Below are 26,966 nucleotides of genomic sequence, written 5' to 3' on the forward strand. Positions count from 1 at the left end.
TGTTGAGGACTGAAGCCTCTGAAATGGGTCGCACATTTTACCCCTGCGCCACCGCCACGCCCTATATGCATCTTTTAAAACAGTAGGTGTTTTTAACTGGGACACTTAATAGGTTGTCTGTATTTTCCTAGATTAGTTCAGGATTGAGGGCAGTTAGGTCTCGTTTTTGCTGCGATTGTAGATGCCTGGCATGAAACCAAAGGACTTTGACTTTGAGTTTAGTGGGAGCCACAAGTTACACAATGCAGAAATAAACATGATAAAATGATAAGGAATACTTCCTTCATCAATTAGTGACACTTCATTTCTACAGCCTGCTGTTCCTGGGACAGAGGGAACTTTATAGAACATACCAATAACCTTTAAGGAAATTAAAAGATAATTTCATAGACCTATTTTTTAAATATGTTTTACCACTATTGGCCCTTATTGAATAGTAATTGGACAGGAAAGAAGGTGAAGGGAGAAGGGGAAGACATACAACAAAGAGCCCGAGACCAGAAATCAAACACATGACAACATGATGCGCCTGCTCTTCCAACTAAGCCACCCAGTGCCCCTTCCACATATTTCTTTGAATTTACCCGATACTTTCCCAGAACTTAACAGGTGCTTTTCATTATTTTATTGGGACTCATTAGGCCCTTTCATATGGTCCTTTCCCTGATATTGTCGCTTACACTCACTAAACATACCAGGTGCTTTCTATTAACTTGCCGGATACTATCTGTAACTTTCAAGGTATTTTCTGAACTTACCTATTATTTTCATGCAGTGCACATTTTGGTTAATTTCTAATAGAAGATCTGGAAAGTACTTGGTGCATTTCTAGAAAGTAACAGTACAGGCTGTGTTATGTAGTGGTACTTGACATCAAAATTTCAACTATAATAGAAAGTTTAACTAAGCAGCAATAAAGAATGTTAAGGTTTTATGATTAGAGACGCTAATGAAGATGTTGCTATCTGTGGAAGTGTTATAGAGACACAACAAGAACAACTGGGCTTAAACCGAACCTTTGCTTTTTAAGCTTGGGGGTGTTAGCATGGCAGCACAGCTACTCAGCAAAATTATCCCTTCCTCCTTCCCAAGAGATTTCCCTTCTCCTGTTCCTATCCTTTGGAAGCTGACACTCGTCTGAATGTGGTAATAAGACCAACTTGAGAGTAAGTCACCCTCTCAGTTCAATGTAAGACTAACACTTTTGAGGTAAACATGAGCTGGTAGATGCCACCTATGCCAACTGGGAGGTACTGCAGGTTGTCTTTATCTCTTCCATCAGTCATTGAAATGTATGATGCAATTAACAAAATACATTTTCCCCTGTTTTGCACTAAAATTAATGTTAATCCAAATAACCCCATAATTTAAAAGATCCCCCATGCATCATCTTGCTACCTGAACTATATATGCACTACGATGAACTCAGCATCCACGTGACATTTTTACCAAACTAGATCGTATGGAATCAATACATGTAAGCAATCCTTATAGCTCAACATTTGTATTTAACCAAAACATGAAAGGCTTTAATCCCGATAGCAACATGCCAAACTAAAGATATAAGCTTCAAGGCTTCATGACAACAATTAACAAATTAGTGGTTAAAGCCATGTAGACTAAGATCTTCTCTTGTACACTTGGGTTGTATGTGACATTAGGTTTAACACCAGCAACAAAATAAACATTATTTCATCAATAAACCCACAACCTTGGCCAAACTGTATTGTTGTACACCAGGAAATCACTGAGGTCGGTTGTGGGAAAGTTCAAACCTTTCTGTAGCAGCAAAACTAAAAGTAAACACTTTGAAATAGGAATATCAAGTTATTTATCTTTACTGTAGCCTCAGCCTGTTTGACCATAGAAGCTGTGTTCCAGTTAAGCCTACAGAGTTACAGCTAAGCTTGAAATTATTCATACCCCTAGCAGGTCTTTTTTTTTATTTTACCACTGTGTTTATTCGGACTGAAAGCAATATTAACATCTTGGAGTGACCCATCCAGTCCAAACTTAAATTGGGCATGGAATTCATGGAAGAAAAAAATGATTAGGATGATGGCAAAGAGTCTTGCCAACCTTAAAAACGTGGGGCTGATCAAAAGTAAATCATCCAGATACCATGTGAACATGGAAAAAGCTGGTGACCAGTTATAAAAAGAGTTTGATTGCTGTAATGCTAATAAAGATTTTCAGTCATTATGAAAGGGTGTAAATAATTTTCATGCAATTTTTATTAAAATGTTAATGAAAACACAAAATATATATTTTTAATACTCATTTTACATTACTTTATTTCTTACTTCTTTTTCCATCAGAAACAAACTTCTAGGTTGACTGAATTAATCATTTTTAATCTCAATCTGCAAGTCATGGAAATAACTAGCCTTATTTAATCAGTGGTTCATGATTAATGAATTTATACATACAGGGGTTGGACAATGAAACTGAAACACCTGGTTTTAGACCACAATAATTTATTACACAGCTGCTCCTCATTCCACCCAATTAGCTTTTCTGGTTTGCTTGCCATTTCTCAACCCTGCCTCAGTGTATACAGGTCCTTCTCAAAATATTAGCATATTGTGATAAAGTTAATTATTTTCCATAATGTCATGATGAAAATTTAACATTCATATATTTTAGATTCATTGCACACTAACTGAAATATTTCAGGTCTTTTATTGTCTTAATACGGATGATTTTGGCATACAGCTCATGAAAACCCAAAATTCCTATCTCACAAAATTAGCATATTTTATCCGAAGAAAAGTGTTTTTAAAACAAAAAACGTCAACCTTCAAATAATCATGTACAGTTATGCACTCAATACTTGGTCGGGAATCCTTTGGCAGAAATGACTGCTTCAATGCGGCGTGGCATGGAGGCAATCAGCCTGTGGCACTGCTGAGGTCTTATGGAGGCCCAGGATGCTTCGATAGCGGCCTTTAGCTCATCCAGAGTGTTGGGTCTTGAGTCTCTCAACGTTCTCTTCACAATATCCCACAGATTCTCTATGGGGTTCAGGTCAGGAGAGTTGGCAGGCCAATTGAGCACAGTGATACCATGGTCAGTAAACCATTTACCAGTGGTTTTGTCACTGTGAGCATGTGCCAGGTCGTGCTGAAAAATGAAATCTTCATCTCCATAAAGCTTTTCAGCAGATGGAAGCATGAAGTGCTCCAAAATCTCCTGATAGCTAGCTGCATTGACCCTGCCCTTGATAAAACACAGTGGACCAACACCAGCAGCTGACACGGCACCCCAGACCATCACTGACTGTGGGTACTTGACACTGGACTTCTGGCATTTTGGCATTTCCTTCTCCCCAATCTTCCTCCAGACTATGGCACCTTGATTTCAGAATGACATGCAGAATTTGCTTTCATCCAAAAAACGTACTTTGATCACTGAGCAACAGTCCAGTGCTGCTTCTCTGTAGCCCAGGTCAGGCGCTTCTTCCGCTGTTTCTGGTTCAAAAGTGGCTTGACCTGGGGAATGCGGCACCTGTAGCCCATTTCCTGCACACGCCTGTGCACGGTGGCTCTGGATGTTTCTACTCCAGACTCAGTCCACTGCTTCCGCAGGTCCCCCAAGGTCTGGAATCGGCCCTTCTCCACAATCTTCCTCAGGGTCCGGTCACCTCTTCTCGTTGTGCAGCGTTTTCTGCCACACTTTTTCCTTCCCACAGACTTCCCACTGAGGTGCCTTGATACAGCACTCTGGGAACAGCCTATTCATTCAGAAATTTCTTTCTGTGTCTTACCCTCTTGCTTGAGGGTGTCAATAGTGGCCTTCTGGACAGCAGTCAGGTCGGCAGTCTTACCCATGATTGGGGTTTTGAGTGATGAACCAGGCTGGGAGTCTTAAAGGCCTCAGGAATCTTTTGCAGGTGTTTAGAGTTAACTCGTTGATTCAGATGATTAGGTTCATAGCTCGTTTAGAGACCCTTTTAATGATATGCTATTTTGTGAGATAGGAATTTTGGGTTTTCATGAGCTGTATGCCAAAATCATCCGTATTAAGACAATAAAAGACCTGAAATATTTCAGTTAGTGTGCAATGAATCTAAAATATACGAATGTTAAATTTTCATCATGACATTATGGAAAATAATGAACTTTATCACAATATGCTAATATTTTGAGAAGGACCTGTATAAACTCATGTCCTCTCATTATTCCTCGTAGGTTTTGTCTGTTGTGCCACTCTTTGCCATACCCTGTTTCTCTGTTTTACTACAATTCCATGCTTGATCCTGTTCCTCTGCTTCCCATCTGATCTTCTTGTGCGACACCATTTTTGTATGTTTTTAGTTCTTTTTATCATCAAGAAAATACAACAAATATAAAGATGTTTCTGTTTTTCTGTGCTTAGTGGAGAACTAGCATTCAATTTAAATTGTTAGAAAGCCACTAATTGCTGAAATCAAACATAGGAACAGTCATTTTCTAATAATATTAACCACAGATTATTACATAAATAGATTTATGACTCCAAACAGTATACCTCAGAGGGCTCAGTAATATCAGGAGCAGTTGGAGCAGAATAGAAATATTGCATCCACAGAAACATACCCTTCCTCTGCCACTGTGTTTTGCTGTTATTTATCCACTCAGGATCTCATCGGGGTCCCATTTTTCTGACACTCTGTCTAAGCAGCAGTAGATTAGTGAAGTTGGTTCATTCTCTTTTTTCATGGTCCTGATGCTGCTGATGATCCTGTTAGAGCTTCTGTTGCCAAGGGAGGTTTTTTAACTAATATTTACCTTGAGAGTTTCACTGGTGTTTGTGATGTTATATGATTAGACATTACTGTACAATAAAAACATAAACCCTAAATAACATGAATATTTGTACAGTAATTATAAAGTTTACTAAATGGAGAAATGAAGAAAAGACATATGGATAAGGCAGATGTTTGCATAAGGCATTTACCTTGGTTTAGGCAATTAAAGGTGGGAAGATAGGAATCTGATACTGGGCCTGTTTATAATACTGGTTCTTTGAAAATGTAAAGATTATCAGTGTATTTTCTGCAGAGATTAAGTATAAGACAATAATTCTCACTATTTTGTCAAATAGTAACTAGTGGAAAAGGATCAGATCGTTGGTCTTAAACACTTTTTCCTTTTGTTTTGCAGCAACGTTTCTCCCCAATATGATTTTATTTGCATAGGTGTTATACTAGTTTTGAGCAGGAAGTGATAGTGAACCCTGCCTTTTATTGGCCTCTGACACCACCTGCTGGTCATGAATATTCTTTGATTTGCCATCAGATTGTAGGATACTGTTTGGGTCAGAGGTTTGCATACTCATATCATCAGTTTGAATGTCCTTAATTTTGGGCCTCTATTGATTAAACTCTGTTCTTTTTTTATGCAATGTTTGAAATATTTAGACCAGCCCATCTGTCATCAACAACCTCATTCAAAGTCACTTATATCTCCTTTGTTCCCTATACCTATAGCAAACTGTACTCGCTACATCTAGATGCTTATTGCTGCCTTATGATTGGCTAATTTGCTATTTGTCTTAAACGTGTGCCTAATAAAGTGAGCAAACAACAGGCAAACATTTTTTATTCCCATGATGCCCTGGAACCAACTGTCTCATTTCAATGTTGAGGAAAGATTTTATGTAGAAACACAACCTCCAGTATATTCGTTTACAACTTAGAGCACAGACCTTTAGGTTTTGGGCTGTATGGTGGTGCAGTTGGTAGCACTGTTGCCTTGCAGCAAGAAGGTCCTGGGTTTGATTCCCAACCAGGTGTCTTTCTGCATGGAGTTTGCATGTTCTCCCTGTGCATGCATGGGTTCTCACCAGGTACTCCGGCTTCCTCCCACAGTCCAAAGACATGCCTGTTAGGTTAATTGATCACTCTAAATTGTCCTTAGGTGTGTGAAGGAGTTGTTTGTGTGTTGCCCTGCGATGGACTGGCAACCTGTCCAGGTCTGCCTCTCGCCCATAGACTGCTGGAGATAGGCACCAGCTTCCCCGTGACCTACTATGGAATAAGTGGTAGAAATGGTTGACTGACCTTTTGATTTTTTTTCAGTTGCTCAAATAGACTGAATAAATGTTCAAAATTTAAAAAAACATTTGAGTCAATAGTTGCTCCCCACTTAAATACAGCCTAAAGCCTACTGCAGATGTAAAAAAAGAAAGTAAAAAGAAAAAGATTTCTTTAAAACATGTTCAATATGTATATATTTTTGTGTACAAACTTATATGTAATATAATGTGAAATCTGGAATGGCCTGAATGAATTTTAGAAACGTAAATGTATTTTACTAATATATTTATTTACTAATTTATTTACTAATATATTTATAAATGTAATATAAATGTACTTTAATGAGTATTGATTTTATTATCTTATTTTTAATCAATTTTAATAGCTTTACAACACTTTGGTTACCTTTTGATTTTCAAAGTGCTTTCTAAATAAATAAAATAATATTTATATCATAATTATTAAAAAAATATTATTACATAATTATTATTTTATAATAGTTATATAATAATAATTTTAATAATAATAATAAAATTAAACATATGGGTTGCACGGTGGTGCAGTTGGTAGCACTGTTGCCTTGCAGCAAGAAGGTTCTGGGCTCCACTCCCGGCTGGGGGTCTTTCTGCATGGAGTTTTCATGTTCTCCCTGTGCATGCGTGTGTTCTCAACGGGTACTCTGGCTTCCTCCCACAGTCCAAAAAGATGACTGTTAGGTAAATTGGTCTCTCTAAATTGCCCTTAGGTGTGAATGAGTGTGTGCGTGGTTTTTTTGTCCAGTATGTCTCTGTGTTGCCCTGTGATGGACTGGCGACCTGTCCAGGGTGTACCCCGCCTCTCACCTGTAGACTGCTGGGGATAGGCACTAGCTCACCCTTGACCCACTATGGAATAAGTGGTATAGAAGATGAATGAAGGAATGAAATTAAACATGATAATGAAATAACAAATAATGTGCCAAATGCTAGACACAGAAAGGTGTCCCGCTGTTTTTGGCAAGTGGCACAAATACTAAATTTGATTCATTCCCTCCAAGTCTGAAAACTTAATGTAGAACAACATGTTGTATAGATTAGTCCTCCTGGTAGAGGTCACGTAGACATGTGGGGTCGTATTAAGTGTAACATTTAAGTCTTTCTTCAAGACACTGTTCTGTAATAGATATCTCCAACAGTGCTTCCTCTCTCCCATTTATCCAGTGTAATGCTGTTGCTAACATTTTGACAATAAAATGACCGATGAGTTGTTGTCCTTTTAAATCGGGGGTGGTCAAGTCCAGTCCTCGAGAGCTACCATCATCACAACTTTTAAATGAAACTCCTACAGCTAAGGGCTAGTGTATAAAATACAAAACCTGTTGGTTCCCTTTCTGAACAGAGAAACAATCAGAGATGGTGAGCTGCAGCTGTACAAACTACAGAATGAAGATTTAAACCTCAGAAGTAGCTTTCACAAGATGAAAACCACGGGAGGTGTTTGGATTCTGGTCATTTGTGTGGTGACAAAGGTTTTTTTCTTAAGATTTGTGCCTCTGGAGTTTGCTGTGTGGAGCTAAAAACAAGAATGGTTTGCAGGGTATTGTATAAGTATGCAGTAAAATTGTTGGCACACCCCTGAAGAAGGCTTAGATTATCTTTAGGACTTTAGGATTTTCCGTGGTACCTTCAGGAATGATGTAAAGAATGCCACGATGTAGAACAAACAGACTGAAGAAATCTTTTATTTCTGCTGCTGTCAGCTTGGTGAACTCAACAATGTGGGCATGAAACTCAGACTTCCTCTTTTAATGTTGTTGTTGTGTGCCTGTTTCTAAGTGACTGCTGTCTGCTCAGCAAATTTTACCTTTGAGCTTTATCTATATATAACCACATATGTGTTTGTGGTTAGAATCCATAGACAATAACCTGTTTTACCTGTCAGCTGTTGGACCACATGAGAGGGCTTTCGATGATCAGCCAAATAAAAAGGTAAGTGAAAATGTTTAATTAGTATTTTCCTTATTAAACCTTGTGTGGGGCTAATATGAACTCTTTCAGTTCTGTCAGCAGATATGAAGTCCCTAAAGAACACAACCACCTTTCTCCAGTTATTGGATTCAGTGTTGTAGAAAACCATTAGAGAAGGTGAGCTGGCTTTGATAAGACAAACCTATTTGTATTAATTTAACTCAAGGAGACTATGGCTTCAAATCGTATTTAATGTGAGAAATAAAAATGCATGTACTGTTTTATGTACAATTAATTATGTAGGATGATTCTGAGTTGACAGTTTGTCTAAAACAGGAAAAATGATGAGTACAATGATGAGTACAACTGGAAACTAATGAAGTTCATCTGATCAACGACAGCCACAACATGACCTGAGTAAAAAGTAAATGTCTCAAAATGGTGAAAGATGCCAGAAATGGATGTTCAAGCAAAAAAGCAGCCCACAGATATCCACTGATGACGCCGAAACACACTGTGCAACATCCCCCAGGAGAAGATTTGTCAAAAGGGCAGCTAACTCTAGTTCCAAGCGTCCCACAGTGCTATATACTGTGCTATATACTGTATGTACTAAAGTTTCTGCATAGATTTCCATAATAAAAACGATTATACACTTATTGGGGGTGTTCAGACCCCACACTGGTGCCATATGCTTGTTTAGTATTAGGGATTGCTGCAAAGCTAAATATTTAATGCCATCAGCCAGCCGCTGTTGCCACATGCTTGCTCAGGAGGAGGGATTGCTGCAAAGATTGTGACTCAATACAACCAGCCATCTACTATCACAACACCCTTGCTGAAGTATTTCTGCAAAGATAACAGGTCCTTGCATTTGACTGTCATCTGTTGCTACATTGTTACTCGGGAAGAGAGATTGCTGCAAAGTCAATGACTCGATGCAATTGGGCGTGGTTCCATAAAAAGACCAGTTTTTGTAAATTTTTGTAAGAAATAACTGGCTAAACAAGAGTCAGAACAACCAATTTGGAATATAACACAATTTTTTTATGATATAAATTTACAAACAGAATAGACTGGAATAGAACAATTTTCTGTTTTTCCCTTGAGTGGGGTAAAAACAGAGATAATTGGAAAAATCTTTACAATACAAAAAACAAACTGTTAAAACATACAGTAGTGAATAAATAGCTAATTTAAATAGGAACACATACATCCAAAATATATCCAGAATATAGGTATAGAATACATAACTGTACTCTTTATACTATGCTAAACGGGCTGTGTGCCAGGTCTGTACAAGGGAAAGCTGAATAGTAATAACCAAATAGGTTTTTTAATGTATTTTATTGTCATGTTTATAATTACCAGAACTGTTGGGAACAGTGCTGGTTGTATAGCCTAACAGTTAAAGATAGCGTTCCTTCGTGTATTTAGGTCTGTCACTGAAGGAGCTTTTCAGTGCTGTGACAATGATGTATGTGGGGTGAATTGAATTATAATAGAAATAAAATACATGGATTTGAGTACTTCTGCGACCCTTTCCTTTTCATAATCCATGAAAACACTTAACAGATAAAACAAAGATTGTCATACCTCATGGTTTAAGTACGACCCCAATTCCAGTGAAGTTGGGACATTGTGTAAAACATAAATAAAAACAGATTACAAGGTTTTTCAAATCCTGTTCAACCTATTTGTAACTGAATCCACTACAAAAACAAAATATTTAAGGTTCAAACCGATAAACTTTATTGTTTTTTTTGCAAATATTAACTTATTTTGAATTTGATGCTTGCAGCAAGTCCCAAAAAAGCTGGTACAGGAGCATGTTTACCACTGTGTTACATCACCTTTCCCTTTAACAACTCGCGAAAGGGGTTCAGAAACTGAGGACAGTAATTGTTGAAGCTTTGTAGGAAAAATTCATTCCCATTCTTGCTTGATGTACAACTTCTAAACAGTCTGGGTTCTCCTTTGTCATATTCTGCACTTCATAATGCGCCACACATTTTCAATGTGAGACGGGTGTTCAAGTTACCCATGCCATGGGCACTAACACACCTCCACACCATCACAGATGCTGGCTTTAGAACGTTGCGCTGATAATAATCTGGATAGTCCTTTTCCTCTTTGGCCCGGAGGACACGACATCCATTATTTGAAATGTCGACTCGTCAGACCACAGCACAGTTTTCCACTTTACGTCAGTCAATCGCCGATGAGCTCATGCCCAGAGAAGCCGGCGGGATTTCTGGGTGGTGTTAATATATGGCTTTGGCTTTGCGTGGTAGAGTTTGAACTTGCACTTGTAGATGTAGCGACAAACAGTGATAACTGACGCTGGTTTTATGAAGTGCTCCTGAGCCCACGTGGTAATATCTGTTACAGAATGATGTTGGTTTATTTTGAATGCTTTGCCTCGTGAGGGTCGAAGGTCATGGGCATTCAGTGCTGGTTTTCGGCCTTGCTGCTTACCTGAAGACATTTCTCCAGGTTTTTTGAATCTGTTGATGATATTATGAACTGTAGATGATGAAATCTGTAAATTCCTTGCAATTGTATGTTGAGAAACATTGTTTTTAAACTAATGAACTATTTTCTCTGTGACCATTTATCATAGTAAGAGTGGGGAGTGGGGGGTTATTGTTCATTTTGATGTCTGAATTAGACTGAAGGTTCAACTCAGCATATTACATAAATGATGAAGCACCATTTCTCTGAAAGAGTTCCCAGTTGGGTGTGAAGTTAAATGAAGTGGGAAACAACGACTGAAGGTCACGTTTTTCCTTGTTTGCTGTCTAGGAAACTTAAAATAATGGCCCATATTTTCATGGGCGTTTCCGTGGGAACGGGGAGAAGGTGGGCTCACAATTATTTGATTGACGGACGTCTTAGCCAATAGGAGAGCTTGAACATCGCAATGTGGGCGGGGTGAAGCACTGGGGCTGTTTCCCAGTTCAGTTCAGGGTTCAGGGCAGTTAATAGTTAGGTTTGGTTTCCGCAAAGGTTGGAGACGGCTGTCATTAAAGCAAAATTAGCTTTATAATTTTATTGAACACCCACCGAGAGTCACCACTATGTCCAACAACAACGCCAGCAGCAGCTTAATCATCGCCCAGAGGGCCGTGAAGCAGCTCCGGTTAGAGGCCAGTATCCGGAGGATCAAGGTACGAACCCTGACACACAAACACGGAAGACCTTTCCTTCGGATCCTAGAAACTAAGTTTAGAAATCACAAAACGTGGATTCTGTCAAATATAAATTGACTGACCTTCCGCCAAACTTATGAGGAACAGATATAGACTGGTTCCTAGTTTGTCCTGTTTGGTAACTCGCAGCTACGTAGAAGTTTTAAAGTTAAACGCGTATAAATGTTTTTCTGTACAGGAATAAAACATTACAGAACTTATATCTGTAACCTACATCTGAGAAGGAAACATAGTAGATACAACCACTGCTGTTCCGTGGCCCCGTTGCTTGCAAATATTATGCAAAAAACCAGAAAGGCAGTTAGTCAGTGTAGGAAAAGCAGAAAATGGGCCGAGCCTGAGCGCACAGGAGGCTGACAGACGCAGTGTATGTTTATGCTGTTCATGTTTTCACACCACGCCATATGTTGGGCTCTGCAGGTGTCCCAGGCCGCTGCCGAGCTGAAACAGTTCTGCCTGCAGAATGCCTCCAAGGACCCGCTGCTCATAGGGGTCCCCTCCAGCGATAATCCCTTCAGACCCCCAAAGTCCTGCTCACTGTTCTGAGGTAAGATTGCTTTTTAAAGTCTTCATTAGGGCTCTCAGGTCACTGGGGAATTAAGATGCGGGTTTTAACCACTCCAAGAAGGAGCTGAAGTACCACCTTCATATTCTGGTTATACTTCACTCATTACCCTGCAGTGTCAAGGCTTTATGCCTCATAACTTTGGTAAACATCACCAAAAGGGTTGTCATTAAAAATAATTGTTATCAAAACAAATAACTTTAATGAACCATTGCCACTTTTAGCATCGTATACCCCTATTAGGAATAAACACACAATTGAGTCAGTGAATGTGAAAGTGATAGTCTTGGTGCAATATGACCGCTAAACTATAAGCCAAAGAAGACAGGTGTCTCTCAGTAAATTAGAATGTAATGGTGAGGTTATTTCATTTCAACAGTTAAATTTAAAAAGTTAAATTCTTAATATTGATGTAGAGTTGTTGTTTCTCAGTGTAAAGCCTAAGGAATGTGTCAGCAGCTCAGTTAGTAGTGCTATGCCTTCACGGTTCTGACCCGTTCCTCTTCCATTGGTTTTGGTTTCAATACAGAAATATTGGCATAGTGAAAAGTATTTCAACATACTGTGCAGTAAATGTACCAAATTCTTGGGTGGGGTTCCTTTTGCATGAATCACCAGCACGGCATGGAGGCAGTTACTCCTAGGTTTTTCTTGGTCATCCACATTGTCGGGTCTGGTGTCTCTTATCTTCTTCTTGACAATAATCTATAGATTCTCCGTGGGGTTCAGTTCAGGCCAGTTTTCTGACTAATCAAGCCCAGTTACTTGGTCATTGAACCAGGTCTTAGTACCTATTGCAGTGTGGGCAGGTTCCAAGTCCTGCCAAAAATGAAATCAACATCTCCATGAAACTTATCAGCAGAAGGAACCTTAAAGTGCTTTAAAACTTCCTGGTGGATGGCTGTGCTAATTTTGGACGTGATCAAACACGGTGGACCAACACCAGCAGATGACATGGCAATCCAAATCATCACCCTCTGGATTTTTGTGCCTCTCCACTCTTCCTCCAAAGTCCTGGACCTTGATTTCCAAATGAAAGGCTAAATTTTCTTTTTGTAAAAAGACAACTTCATCTCCTTAGTCCCAGTAAGACACTTCTGACCTTGTCTCTCTTTCAGGTGTGTCTTGACACAAAGAATCCAACAGTTGTTCAGGAAACATCTTGAGTGTGGTGGCCAGTAAAGCGCTGACAGTCCACACCTTGTGAATTTCCCCCAAACTCTTGAATGAGATAAATGGTAAATGGACTGAACTTATATAGCACTTTTCCAGTCATACAGACCGCTCAAAGTGTTTTACACTAGAGCCACATTCACCCAATTGCACTCACTAACGCTCACACATTCATACACCGATACGCAGATCAATAGGCAACGTTAGGTTAAGGGGCACATCGACCTATGGCAGGAGGAAGCTGGAATTGAACCCACAACCTTCTGATTGCAAGACGACTGAACTTCCTACTGAGCCACAGTCGTGTCACAGACTTTTCAACACTGAGGTTATCCCTTTTTGTTGTACACCGTTTCACATTTTTTCCTTTAACCCTAACCCTTCTACTCAACTTTCCAGTAACTAGCTTGGATACGGCGCTCTGTGAACAATGGTGTCGGTGACAACTGTCAACAGTGTACCTTGTGATTGTGTAGGGCATAACATGGCCATAACATAATATTTCAGTATTAATTGTTTTTTTAATTTGTCTTATGTAACATTTAAATTTTATGAGAAACTAAATTTTGTGTCTTCATTTGCTGTATCCATAATCATCAACATGAACATAAATAAGCTTTTAAAAGTTCTTTAATGTTAGTTAATAAACTCAGTTGTGCAATCCATATTTAAACTCATTACACACAAACTGATATAGTATAAGCTATTACAATTTATTAATCTGCACCTCTACTAAATACCACAATATATCAGCCCATGTCACACTCTTAGGTGCAATACTCATTTCCTACAAGTGCAACCAGCTTTATGTTGACGGTAGATTTTCTATTTATGTTTACATTTTTAGTCAACTTTGGTGTTGCGTGCAGGAATGCATGTCCCTGAAGCTTAGGAGGAATATCTGCACATCCGGTCTGCTATGTACAATGGCAAAAAAAATTGATCCAATTTAAAATATTGTCTCATTCCTATCATGTTATTGCAGTTTATCAAATATATTTTTATTTTTGAAGGTTCGTTTCTAAAGGACCAAGTATGAAATCATCAGTAATTTAATCGGTGAAATATAAACTACAATAAAAATATAAAAGACAGAATATTCTGCTCATCTTCAAAAGCCAAACAACAGATGTGTGTTTAAAAAGAGTCTGAAATAAATGTTGTCTAGTAGAGCTGAAACAATAATTAATTGAATATTGAAATAATCATTAATTTATTTAGTAATCCAACAGTCGTTAACAGGAGTACACAGACCCTAAAACATGTCATTTGCTGAAAGGACAACCCACTCAGAGCAGTAATTAGCCCAAAACTGTACAAACACATTTTGCATTAAAGATGAAAAACCTTCTGTGTCTGTAAATATGTTCTATCCAGAACTGCTCAAGTGACGTAGCTTTAGCTTCACCTGATACAAATTCAGTAAAAAATCTCCCAATAAGCATCTTTTGCTATTCATTGATTAATCAAAAAAATTGTCAACAGATTAATCAATTAGCAAAATAATTGTTAGTTGCAAACATATTGGGAAGAGTCCAAAAAGTAGTGAAATGATCCTGTTTTGATGTGCGAATGAGCCTGCATTCAGGCAGTAAGTCAAACATCTAAATACTGATGGTTAAAATGTTAAAAACAAGGCATGTTGTGGCAAATCAAAGATAAAGCTTGAATTTCCCTTCTGGGATTTTCAGAATTTGACTTTGAGCACAAATCATTGTTAAAAAAAGAACCTCGCCTATTTGCACCCATGCCCTCTGGCAAATACTACAGATTATTGACGGCCCTCCCTAAAGATTGGTGCAATACTACATTTGTTTATTTTATTTATTCATAGACAAGTGTGTGTGTGTGTGCATATATAAACTTGCACACAAATATAAGAATATCAGACATTCAATATCTTATATCCTTTATATACATATAAGAATCTTTCCCTTTTCAAATTGGATACAGAAACTCTCATCTCACTGGAAATGTTTAGCAGCTTCACATCGTGGTGTTTTTGCTCTTGTCCTTTGTCTTTCAAAACAGGAAATATCACAAACCGCTTGTCTTCCTTCAGCCCAGATGAGTGCTGTATATGTTTAAGACATGATGTGGAAAGCCTTAAGGCATGTTTCTCTAATGTTCTGTAATTATTCTGTAGGAGTAATGCTGCTGGATATTTCTCAGTCCAACCTGCTCTCTGGAGTATTATTCATCCTGAGGACACTGCAGGTTTAAAAAAATATATATTTTCACATTGAAGGCTTTTGCTCTGTTACGGCAAGAAAAGCGTTAGTGTTTATAATAAAATAAGACTGGAGTTTCGAAGTCTAATTCAAGCCTAATAAATGTGTCTTTTCCAATTTTCTCTGTTTTCTCTCAGCAGCAGAAGGAACAGGAAGGATTTCTGGACTTGTTCGTCAAACCGTCACTTCACCTCTCATCGATGTCATCGTAGACTTGACTGCAGCTCCTCAAAGCGAGGGAGGGGAAAAACACTCTTGGTGCTGAAGGCTTTCGAGGGCTGATGTCAATCTACCTGTTTGCCAAAACTAACGGTATCAAATCTCCCATCTGTTACATGAAAGCATGGCCAAACTCTGCTTGTTCAACAAACAAGCATGAGATGTTCCTGACACTAACCTGACTAATGATTAATCTGGCTTTGCCTAAGTGCTCAACATGTCCAGCATCTATTTGCAGACTGTTACCGTTGTTCGTTCCCCAGTGGGTGATGGATGGCCCTTCATGAGGGGTGGGTGGAGGGATTATCAAGCGTAAATTTAAACCAGGTTCTGTTCCATCTTCACTGCTTGGTGTTTATTTGTGTAAAAGACTACAAAAAATAATAAAATTTAGCTACATTGTTGGCCAACAAACTAAAGTGGTGCCTTTTTTATTTTAATGATTCATGTATTTAAAAGAAGAATAAAAGTGCTATTGTGAACCTGAGGTACTACAACATGACACAGACTTTAACTTTGGGGCAAGTGATGGTTTTATATCTTTTAAGTCTCTTGTTTCTCTTATTCACCTCCTATCTATATCTGTCTTTTAAGTTTCTTTGTTGAATCTTTTTATTTAAAATAAAAACACATAAAGGCCTTACACTATTTGGATAGTGATGATAACTTTAATTTATATCACATTGCACGAATGCTTGTGTTTGTATTGAAATCTTTGGGTTATGTTTGTATTTAATAAGTCATTCATTGTTTTTCACGCTGGAATCAAACACCAATCAACCAAAATCTTTGCTGCTGTTAGTGCCTCTTTGTTTTCTCTGCAACACTTGGGTGATTTAGAAATTAGTTTTTCAGACACAGGTTAATTTGCTGCATGTAACATTTTTATAAGTATCTGAAAATAATGAATTCATGACTGCAAGTATTTAAATAAAAGGCTTCACATAAAATTTGATGCTATTCCAGTCAGTTTACTTGTTTGAAGTTACACTGAATTGGATGTTAATTCAGAAATTGATGATCTAATTGTGGACTGGTTTGGCTCGTCGTGAGAGCGAACTGCTCCATTTAATTTATTTGGTATCATCCCATAAATCTGCACGAAGCTACCAGAATCACTGTTACCTGTCACCTCAATGATTTGTGATGAATGCAATCTGTTTGTATGGAAGAAAATGAATAAAAATATATATACTTGTAATATGTGCTGTTTTTGCTTGATTACTGTTTTGTAAAATAAAGGTTTAAAGATGGGTTCCTAGCGGTCTGAGAAAGTATGGAATTTGATTTAAGATTTTCCAGGTCTAGATCCATCCATATATCATCCATCCATCCATCTATCAATCTATGTATCATCCATCAATTTATCCATCCATTTCTTTATCTTCATTCTTGTTTCAGGTTTCATATTTAAAGCTTGACAACTGTAGTAATGTCTGTCATATAGTCGTAGTGTTTAAAAAATGGACCAAGAGCTCCGGAAACTCATGTCTTGGAAAGTATTTGATATTTCCATGAGTACTGACCCTGTTAAGGAGTATGAAGTAAGTCGTCAGCTGCTGCCACATGCTGACTTCATGTAATTCTTCCAACTTTAAGCTGATTCGGCTCTTCATTCTGTGGAATATGCTGAGCTACAGAGCACCAGCTGAGTGCGTCCCATAATGAGGGTCACTTGTGTGTCCTCTTATTGTGCATTTTTGTACAATTTGGCTTTTAATAAATTCAGGAAGGACCATACATGAGAAGTGGTTCCTAATATCAACCCAATCATACCTTTTTAGGAAACTGTTTGCTGAACCGAGACCATCGCTTGTTCTACCTAGTATCCATTGTCAGTAATTAGCAGAAGTGCTGTCACCTGGAAATAAAAGAAGCAGCAGACACCTGGGAGAGCAAGTCTGACTACTAACTGGAAATATACACAGGGGTGTATTGACCTGAAAAGTATGTGCATTTATACGTTGCTGTGCTTATAGTTTCCATGTGTTTAAAATGTGAACTGTATTTGTGATTTAGGATGGCATACCGATTTGACCAGAGTAAAGTAGGTGGAAAGCAGGAATATTCAGGTTAAGTTCAGTTTTTATTATTTAAACCTATCATTCACATACATTAAAAAACAGGCAAATTAGTTCACCTATCCTCTTTATCATCACTTAACCCAAATTAACACAACATTTTCTATTGTTTTACATGTTTTTACCTGTTCTGTTTTAAACCATGCAGCAGATTCATATCTCCAGAGGGATCCAAGCTCCTTTCCAGGTACCTCCTGGTGGGCCAGCAGACAGGACTGTAAAGACCCAGCAGACTCCCTCAGGGTGGGTAAAAAAAGGCTCAACTAGAAAGCAAACCAATTGCCGTATCAAAAGAACTATGTCTTGCAAACAAGTTCACACTCTTTAAACTTTTTCTCCATTTTTGTCTCGTCACAATCAGAAAATGTAATGTTTGTGACAGACCAGCACAAAAAATAATGCACATATTTGAAATGGACAAAAACTGTTAGATGGTTTCCAAATTCCACAAACAATTTTATTTAGCTTTCCCCAGTCAACACTGAGAACCACCTTTTTTTTACTGCAATGAATGCTCCCTGTTTGAAGTATAGCTCTACTATCTTTGCACATAGACTATTTTGTCTCATTGTGAACGCAGACACATTTTGTCTGGGTTATTCTAGCATATAAATTGGCTAAACCAGGGGTGTCAGACTCTAGTCCTCAAAGACCAGCGTTCTGCAACCTTTACATGTGTACAGGTCCTTCTCAAAATATTAGCATATTGTGATAAAGTTCATTATTTTCCATAATGTCATGATGAAAATTTAACATTCATATATTTTAGATTCATTGCACACTAACTGACATATTTCAGGTCTTTTATTGTCTTAATACGGATGATTTTGGCATACAGCTCATGAAAACCCAAAATTCCTATCTCACAAAATTAGCATATCATTAAAAGGGTCTCTAAACGAGCTATGAACCTAATCATCTGAATCAACGAGTTAACTCTAAACACCTGCAAAAGATTCCTGAGAACTTTAAAACTCCCAGCCTGGTTCATCACTCAAAACCCCAATCATGGGTAAGACTGCCGACCTGACTGCTGTCCAGAAGGCCACTATTGACACCCTCAAGCAAGAGGGTAAGACACAGAAAGAAATTTCTGAACGAATAGGCTGTTCCCAGAGTGCTGTATCAAGGCACCTCTGTGGGAAGGAAAAAGTGTGGCAGAAAACGCTGCACAACGAGAAGAGGTGACCGGACCCTGAGGAAGATTGTGGAGACGGGCCGATTCCAGACCTTGGGGGACCTGCGGAAGCAGTGGACTGAGTCTGGAGTAGAAACATCCAGAGCCACCGTGCACAGGCGTGTGCAGGAAATGGGCTACAGGTGCTGCATTCCCCAAGTCAAGCCACTTTTGAACCAGAAACAGCGGCAGAAGCGCCTGACCTGGGCTACAGAGAAGCAGCACTGGACTGTTGCTCAGTGGTCCAAAGTACTTTTTTCGGATGAAAGCAAAGTCTGCATGTCATTCAGAAATCAAGGTGCCAGAGTCTGGAGGAAGACTGGGGAGAAGGAAATGTCAAAATGCCAGAAGTCCAGTGTCAAGTACCCACAGTCAGTGATGGTCTGGGGTACCGTGTCAGCTGCTGGTGTTGGTCCACTGTGTTTTATCAAGGGCAGGGTCAATGCAGCTAGCTATCAGGAGATTTTGGAGCACTTCATGCTTCCATCTGCTGAAAAGCTTTATGGAGATGAAGATTTCATTTTTCAGCACGACCTGGCACCTGCTCACAGTGCCAAAACCACTGGTAAATGGTTTACTGACCATGGTATCACTGTGCTCAATTGGCCTGCCAACTCTCCTGACCTGAACCCCATAGAGAATCTGTGGGATATTGTGAAGAGAACGTTGAGAGACTCAAGACCCAACACTCTGGATGAGCTAAAGGCCGCTATCGAAGCATCCTGGGCCTCCATAAGACCTCAGCAGTGCCACAGGCTGATTGCCTCCATGCCACGCCACATTGAAGCAGTCATTTCTGCAAAAGGATTCCCGACCAAGTATTGAGTGCATAACTGTACATGATTATTTGAAGGTTGACGTTTTTTGTATTAAAAACACTTTTCTTTTATTGGTCGGATGAAATATGCTAATTTTGTGAGATAGGAATTTTGGGTTTTCATGAGCTGTATGCCAAAATCATCCATATTAAGACAATAAAAGACCTGAAATATTTCAGTTAGTGTGCAATGAATCTAAAATATATGAATGTTAAATTTTCATCATGACATTATGGAAAATAATGAACTTTATCACAATATGCTAATATTTTGAGAAGGACCTGTAAGTGGTCCAACACCTCAGAATCCAAGTGCTGATTTGTCTCCTCAGCATACAGCAGAGTTCTACAGATTCCATCTCATGCACTAATGCTTCAGTTCAGGTGTTTGTTCAGGACACCTGTGACTTATACCAGTTGGTCCCCAAGCTTAGTCCTCTGGGACTACTGTCCTGCATCTTTTAGATTTCTCTTCTCCAGCTCACCTGATTCAAATGATTGCATTACCTTCTCAGCATGACATCAAGTGCTGCGGCAGCCTGTTAATCAGTCTTTTAAGTCAGATGTGAGGCAGCAGGGAAACACCGTAAACATGCAGGACATTCAGTCCTGAGGACCAGAACTGATCCAAGGGCAACTTTCTACGTAAGCTTAAAATAAAAATGTTAAAGGCAGTAGTAGCTTATTCAGTTGCTCCATCTAGGAGAGACGGACAACTAAGCAGATGAACTCTGAGCCAGTTTTCAGTTCTGTCAGTTTGGGTGGATGGCCAACCCTTAATGGATTTACAAACTTTCAATCTTCTTTCCATCTATGGATGGATGGATTGAACATTGCTGTCAAGTTGTTCAAAGCTCACAAAATAAATGTCTGAGCTAGCCCTCCCTTAAAATACTCATCAACCACCTGTCTGCTGTGTTCCTCAGTCTTCATGATGCTATTTGTTCACTAATATTCTCTCACAAACCTCTGACTCCACAAAACAGCTGGATTTATACTGACAAATTATACATAGGTGGACTCGATATTTAATAAGACTTATGAAGGCAGCTGGTTGCACTGGATTTTATTTGGGGGCATCTGAGTGAAGCAGGCTGAATACAAACACCAGTTTTCAGATAAAAAAAAAAATGTTAAAACGTGTTTCATTTTTGTCCTGCTTCATGATTTTGTGCTACTGTGTTGGTATATCACACAAAATCCCAATAAAATGCACTGTTGGTAACAAATGAAAGGTTAAAGGGTATGGACACTTTTGCACCGCACTGTCTTATCTTGCAGGAGCAGCTCAGAGAAATGGATGAGCACGTGGCCAGGCTTCAGGCAGATCTGAGATCTGAGCACACAAAAGTAAGCCCAGTTGATGTGAGAAGGATAACTTCCTGCATGAATTCACCTTCCCAAGAAGCGCTTTTCTTTCCGTCAGTGTTCCCGTCTGCAGCTGCAGTGCAACCAGCAGGAGGCAGAGTTGAAGCGCAGAGAGATGCACTGCAACAGACTGAAGGAGAGGCTTTCACAGACTGACAGTCACAGAGACAAAGGACCCTGTGAGACTCCAGAATTATTTCAAACATATTGATTAAAAACAACATTTATCATCTTGTATTTTTTTTTTCTGATGCAGCTATAGAGGTGTTAAATTTCCCTCCTGGAAGCAGAGGCAAAAGGGAGCAACTCAGCAAATCCATCAGGTCTACTGCCAAGTATGTGGACTGTTGCTATTAAAGGTCTTTCTGGTCTTGGCCTTTTGATTTAGCCCCTCTTTAAGACTGCAGCTCTTTCCTTCAGGCGAGAAGAGGCTGCACTGCGCCTGATGCTGGAGCGCAGAGAGGCAGAACTGAGAGAGGCGATGAAGCTGCGCCACAGCCTCACCACTTTGCTGCACGCACTCAGAGTCGACATGGAGCAGGTCAGAAAAGGGAGGACTAACCAACATCCATGTGTCATTCCAGAAAGAGTTCTTTCAATAATTCAAGAGCTTCTAGGTTAAATGTTAAGTAGATATTGGAACAATTGAAGCACAATTTGGTGGGAAAACTAAGATTCAAATTTAGTTTGTGAATTATTGCAGAAGTTATGGCTGGTTTTGGATCTTAAATGTTCAATTTAAGCCTTATTATCTTTACAAGTAACAAGAAATGCTCAAGGTGGTAAAATAAGAATCTATCATTTTGATCTAACTCTGATTAGAGAACCTTAAGCTAAGGCAAACGGATCCAATTCACTTCCAAATATATAGAATCCAAAACGGTCCAAATCCGGTTCAACCTATTCGGTTCATTCCAGTAGAATCTAATCATGAAGTTAGCTTTAATACCATGCAGGTGTCTCCCAGTAAATTTGTCTTTATTGAAAAGTTTATTTAGTTCAGACATTAAATTAATTCAGAAATACTACTAAATAAGCGGTTATAAAAGTAAAGATGCAGTTATTTTAGTAGTTGTACTTGGTACAACTACCCCTGCTATAAAATAAATCATGTAGTTCTTATTTATACATGCTACTGTACTACAGTATGTTAACTCCAAAACGTCTGCATCTTTGACATTACAGGTGCCTCTAAAAAATTAATTGGAAAGTTAATTTATTTATTTTAATTCAATTAAAAAACTGCAACTCCTATTATTTATTTCAAGTTTTTTTTTCTGTTAAATCTGACAATAGCTTACTGCAAATAAAAGCTAGAATCTAGTTTTAAATTAGAATATCACAATAGGCCAATAAGGGGAAAAATAGAGGATTTTTAATAAAGAAATGTCAACCTACTGAAAGTATGTCCGTACACTAAACTGTATGTGCAGATAATATGGGCTTGTCACCAATGAGGTGACAAGCCTGTGGCTCTGCTGAGGTGATAGTGAAGCCAAGGTTGTTGTAAAGGTGGCCTTCAGCTTATCTGCATCTTTGGGCCTTGGGCGTCTCATCTTCTTCTTGATAATACCCCACAGATTCTTCAGGTTCCTTTTTACAGGTTTAGGTTCGGTAAGTTGCTTGGCTGGTCAGGGCACAGTTGGCAGTGGTCATAAAATCAGAATATCATTGTGTATTAAATCATTACATTCCTGCCCAATGCATGCCGGAGTCTTCCCTAAACCCCTGAATGTGATATGCTTCACAATTCTCTTAAGACTGTGGGTATCCCTGTTGCTTGTGCATCTTTTCCTTCCAATCACCTTTCCATGAATTTGCTTGGATACAGCACTCTCTGAGCAGCCAACTACTTTTTTTTTTTAATGACCAAATGTGGCTTATCCTATTGGTGGAGGGTGTTTGATGACAGCTCAAAACCAATCAAATCAGCAGTGTTCCCCATGATTGTGTGGGCGACATTTGTGTATCAATTCTTTTTTTTTTTTTCTACGTTTCATAATTTTTGAGACTCTGAACTTTGGGTTTTTATTAGTTTTAATCATAATTAACAAATGGTTATTTAGCACTGTGCAATGAATCAGTTTCAATTATTGAACTGATGTTCTTTTTTGATATTGTAATTTATTAAGATGGCACCTGTAACAGTAGCTAGATACCTAAAGCCACTCTAACTATAAGCTTTATCAAAAAGGAAAGTTTTAAGCCTAGCCTTAAAAGTAGACAGGGTGTCTGCCTCACGGACTAAAACCGGGAGCTGGTTCCATAGGAGAGGAGCCTGATAACTAAAGGATCTGCCTCCCATTCTACTTCTAGAGACTCTAGGAACCACCAGTAATCCTGCAGTCTGAGAACAAAGTGCTCTGTTAGGAACAAATGGAACAATCTGAACTAAGATTAATTAGACCTTTTTTATATATGTGAGAAAGAAATGTTTTTTATTTTACTCTGGATTTAAAAGTGAACCACTAAAGAGAAGTTTAATTTGTGAAATATGACTTTTTTTTACTAAAAATGTTTCATTTGAGTTGAATTTTTGAACCTTTCGAAGTGCCTGTTGGAGTTTTTGGATGTTAGCCAAGATGGAGACAGAAAGCTAGATGAAACTGAAGCAGCACTTGGTGAACACGTGACTGGAGGAGTTGTTCAGAGCTGGAGGCTGGTGCAGAAGAAGCTGCAGAGCATCTTGTCTGAAGGTGATGAACAGGCCTGTAAATGTCCCCAAACTAGTGGTCAAAAACTGTAAGAAAGTGACTGTCCACAGGTCACACTGCTGCTGGTACCGACCATGATAAGCTCCTGGCTCAGCTGGAGCTCGAACTAAAAGAAAGTCAGGAGGTCATCAAATTACAACAGCAGCTTCTACAGGTATTAATCACCTTTTTATTAAAACTTAATGTGAGCTCTAAATGTCAGAGAGTGAGACCTGCTCTGGTGCTTCTTGTAGGACAACCTTGCCTCCACGGTCCCATCTGAACTCTCCGATTCTTACTTTTTGGAGGAGTGGGAACGTCTTCAGATGTCTTGGGCAGAGCTTACTCATCAGCGGAGGACATTTGAAAGGGAGCGGCAAGCGTTCACTGACGCTGCCATTCGACTGAGCCATGAGGTAAAATGGGTTGAGCTTAAACCAACAATGTAGCACTCCTGGGGTTAAACTAAGAGATTCGGTCTCTTGAGCTTCTTGCCTTTCAACTTGTGCACTTATTGAAATCACATACAAAACTTTTTTTTGCGTCCACAGCGCCGTGATTTTGAACAACAAAGGGGCTTGTTTTTGAAGCAGCAGTATCTGTGTGACTCGTCTCTGTTTAACAAAGGAGCAACAAACAGGAGGGAGAGCACTGCTTTGAGTGAGTAAGGGTTTGATTGAATCTAAATGCATGGGCACTGGATGAAGGTCCAGATTGAGATGGTCTGCTTCTTGTGTTTTCCACTTTCTTTCAGCCAGTTAGATGTTTGAGGTTGTGTGTGTGTGGCTCAGTTTTTGACATGAGACCCAGGTTTGAATCCTGATTGCGTCAGGAAGGTCATCTGGTGTAAAAACTCTAGCAAAACTGTGTGCAGGTTGTAATGACTTGCTGTGGCGACCCCTGAATAAGGGAGCAGCTAAAAAGGGACTTAATTATGTATATATACTGTGTGTGTGTGTATACATGTTTTGCTTACGTTCAGCACATTAGTTTTTGTCTTTAAATGTCTCTGGGGCAGACTTCTCTGGTGTGGAAGGAACTAACGTATCCGGCTGTCTTCCCATCACTCCATCATCCAGTGACTCTGGGAACGCCGCTGCTGATGAATTACATGAGGGAAGGGTCAGAGTTCAAAGCCCCAGCACACCTCAGCTGTACTCTGCTCTCAATTTATCATATAATAACAGGTTAGTGTTTGTCCATACACTTTCCATGCAGTCAATCAAATTGAAATACAATTATTTTCCAAAGTGTTCATAGCTTTGTAAGTCTTGTAGGTTTTTGTCGGTAAAACCTCAAGTTTGAGTGCATTTAGTTAGGATTTTATGTAAACCATTAAAACAAAGTAGTGCATAATTCAGCCAGCTTTACCCTAAATCCAGTACAACCAGTTTACCTTCAGAAGTCACCTAATTAGTTGGGATGATAATCTTAGTATAAATACAGCTGTTCTGTGAAGAGCAAAGAGGTTTTAAAACTCTTTTTCAAACAAAGACCTGAAGGCTGTGGCATGCCTTTTTGTATTCAGCCCACCTGAGTAAAAACATCGGCCTGGGTGGAGAGGATCTGTGAACACAGACTCCCAACTGGATTTAAATCTCGACTTTGACAAGACCCTTCTAATACAAGAACATGCTTTAAACAATTTCATTGTAGCTCTGGCTGTATTTTTAGGGTGGTTGTCTGGTGGAAGGTGAACCACCACCCCAGTCCAGTCTTTAGAAGCCTCTAACAGGTTTTCTTCCTGCCCTGTTTTTGACCCCATCCATCTTCTAACCAAATCTGACCAGCTTTCCAGTTCCTGCAGAAGAATGGCATCCCCAGAGAAAAATGCTGCCATTGCTTTGCGTCACCTTGGGGATGGTGTGTTCAGGGTCTTACATCGCACAGTGTTCAGAATGTAGGCAAAAAAGTTACATTAGGTCTCACCATGCATCATTTCCCCTCCACCTCATAATTTTATGGTTCACATAAATTTAAACTATATTGAAGTCTGTATTTATAATGTAAAAAAGTTCAATGGGTATAAATAGTTTTGCAAGACACTGTATTAAGAGTACTTCAATGTGGGGGCTTCATCTGGTCCAGCTCCTGACCAACTACCTGTGCAGACGGTACAATGCAGAGCTTCTCAATTTAAGAACTGAAAGCGCTGCTTATTAAAACTGAATTAGATCAGACCTTCGTACCTGCTGCCATCTTGCTGAATGTTCTTCTTCCGCAGGTCCAGAGAAGCTGATCACCACTCGGAGATGTGGGAAGGCGGGGCGGACAGGAGACTGCACACACCCTGGCCTTCATATTTGGACTGGTCATTTTAGTACACTGTTTTACTGCTGAAGTTAAATAACATTTTACCTTCAATGTTATCTTTTTAATAAAGGCGTTTATTTGTTTTTAAACCTGGTTGATGATCATTACACACTGCTGACGGATGTTTTGAGACATTTACTGACTTGTGTGAAAACATGGTTGTTTTCCTTTTCTTTCTGCCTAAATTAGGATATTGGTCATGTTGGGCTCTTACTATTTAAAAGTAAAAATGGACAAAATTAGGCTAATTTGCAAGGACCCTTAAGTCTAATGTCTGTATTTAGACCTTTGTTGTTTAATGTAAAAGAAACTATTATCCAGTCCTAATCTGAGACACAAAGCACTTGCCTCAAAGATGGCAGCGCTATTTTCTCAAATATCACAGACTGCAATAAACACCATTGTCTTTTGACAATGCCTAATAAGTATTAGTGAATTATCTACAAAAGGGGAAAAGATAAAAGAACAAATGAAATGGTATTATTTTAACCCTTGGGCATTTAAAAAAAAAATCACCTGAGTAATAAACTTATTTGATAATTGAATTCTTTTTTTTGAACAGGGTAATGTTTTCCTCCAATGAAGCCCCTTCAGATTGTTTGGGATATCTGGAAATGGGACTATATAGAGGGAAAAAGGACACTACCTTCAGTTCTGGGTTATTCTGACAGTGATTTATACTGAAACTATTCAAGTGTGGCGTTGCCTCTCATTCAAGGGAGTGGCCTTACCCACAGTTTTGTCTAAAAACACTGCCATGAGTAAATGTCGTACGAACATCCTGAGCTTCGATCCAGCAGCGGTTTGGTGATGAACAGTGTTTTATCCAACAGGATGGAGCACAGCGTCACAAGGCAATGGTGATCAAGTCAGGGATCAAAACATAAAATTTTGTCAATGGCCATTGGCCAGGAAGTTCAGAGTTTAGATCCTACACTCATCGGGAACCTGTGGTCAAATGCATCCAAAAACTGAGACAAAAATCTAAGTACTGATAATGCAAGAATGCGTCATCATGGACAGATGACTTTATTAAATAAATCAATAACAGCTCTTTCCAAAGTCCACTACCAGATGTTTACATGTGACAATTTTCTACATCTTTTCTATGTGTCTGAATCAGATGAGCTGAGAGTTTGATTGCAGATGCTA

At 39.0% G+C, this 26,966-nt stretch overlaps 2 protein-coding genes across 4 annotated transcripts; both read left to right on the plus strand.

The window, feature by feature from the left end:
• The first annotated feature begins 10,893 nt into the window (after nt 1–10,893).
• Nucleotides 10,894–16,566, plus strand: si:ch211-286b5.5 (uncharacterized protein LOC100003596 homolog). Of its 2 annotated transcripts, none has more exons than XM_047366524.1 (3): nt 10,894–11,135; nt 11,598–11,724; nt 15,284–16,566. In XM_047366524.1, exons 1-2 carry the CDS (start codon nt 11,046–11,048, stop codon nt 11,721–11,723), a joined length of 216 nt encoding a protein of 71 aa, XP_047222480.1. In that variant the 5' UTR covers nt 10,894–11,045; the 3' UTR covers nt 11,724; nt 15,284–16,566. The 2 variants fall into 2 exon arrangements, with proteins under 2 accessions (XP_047222480.1, XP_047222479.1); XM_047366523.1 differs by having other exon boundaries at nt 10,899–11,135; nt 15,287–16,566.
• Nucleotides 16,567–17,184: 618 nt separating this feature from the next.
• Nucleotides 17,185–25,903, plus strand: si:ch211-286b5.4 (afadin- and alpha-actinin-binding protein B). Of its 2 annotated transcripts, none has more exons than XM_047366521.1 (13): nt 17,185–17,312; nt 17,385–17,437; nt 17,598–17,689; nt 20,722–20,790; nt 20,867–20,987; nt 21,065–21,143; nt 21,229–21,349; nt 23,360–23,504; nt 23,573–23,676; nt 23,756–23,917; nt 24,053–24,161; nt 24,520–24,688; nt 25,726–25,903. In XM_047366521.1, the coding sequence occupies exons 2-13, from the start codon at nt 17,386–17,388 to the stop codon at nt 25,820–25,822; spliced, it is 1,320 nt and encodes a 439-aa protein (XP_047222477.1). In that variant the 5' UTR covers nt 17,185–17,312; nt 17,385; the 3' UTR covers nt 25,823–25,903. The 2 variants fall into 2 exon arrangements, with proteins under 2 accessions (XP_047222477.1, XP_047222476.1); XM_047366520.1 differs by having other exon boundaries at nt 17,191–17,312; nt 17,595–17,689.
• Nucleotides 25,904–26,966: the final 1,063 nt, after the last annotated feature.

This window comes from Girardinichthys multiradiatus, chromosome 5, assembly GCF_021462225.1.
Source record: "Girardinichthys multiradiatus isolate DD_20200921_A chromosome 5, DD_fGirMul_XY1, whole genome shotgun sequence".
Lineage (NCBI taxonomy): Eukaryota > Metazoa > Chordata > Actinopteri > Cyprinodontiformes > Goodeidae > Girardinichthys > Girardinichthys multiradiatus.

Bases quoted from the DNA above. Each gene is read 5' to 3' on its own strand.
- si:ch211-286b5.5 (XM_047366524.1), top strand. From the start codon at position 11,046: ATGTCCAACAACAACGCCAGCAGCAGCTTAATCATCGCCCAGAGGGCC. The intron at 11,136-11,597 runs GTACGAACCCTG...TGGGCTCTGCAG, and splicing joins CCAGTATCCGGAGGATCAAG to GTGTCCCAGGCCGCTGCCGA.
- si:ch211-286b5.4 (XM_047366520.1), top strand. From the start codon at position 17,386: ATGGCATACCGATTTGACCAGAGTAAAGTAGGTGGAAAGCAGGAATAT. The intron at 23,505-23,572 runs GTGATGAACAGG...GACTGTCCACAG, and splicing joins GCAGAGCATCTTGTCTGAAG to GTCACACTGCTGCTGGTACC. The intron at 24,689-25,725 runs GTTAGTGTTTGT...CTTCTTCCGCAG, and splicing joins AATTTATCATATAATAACAG to GTCCAGAGAAGCTGATCACC.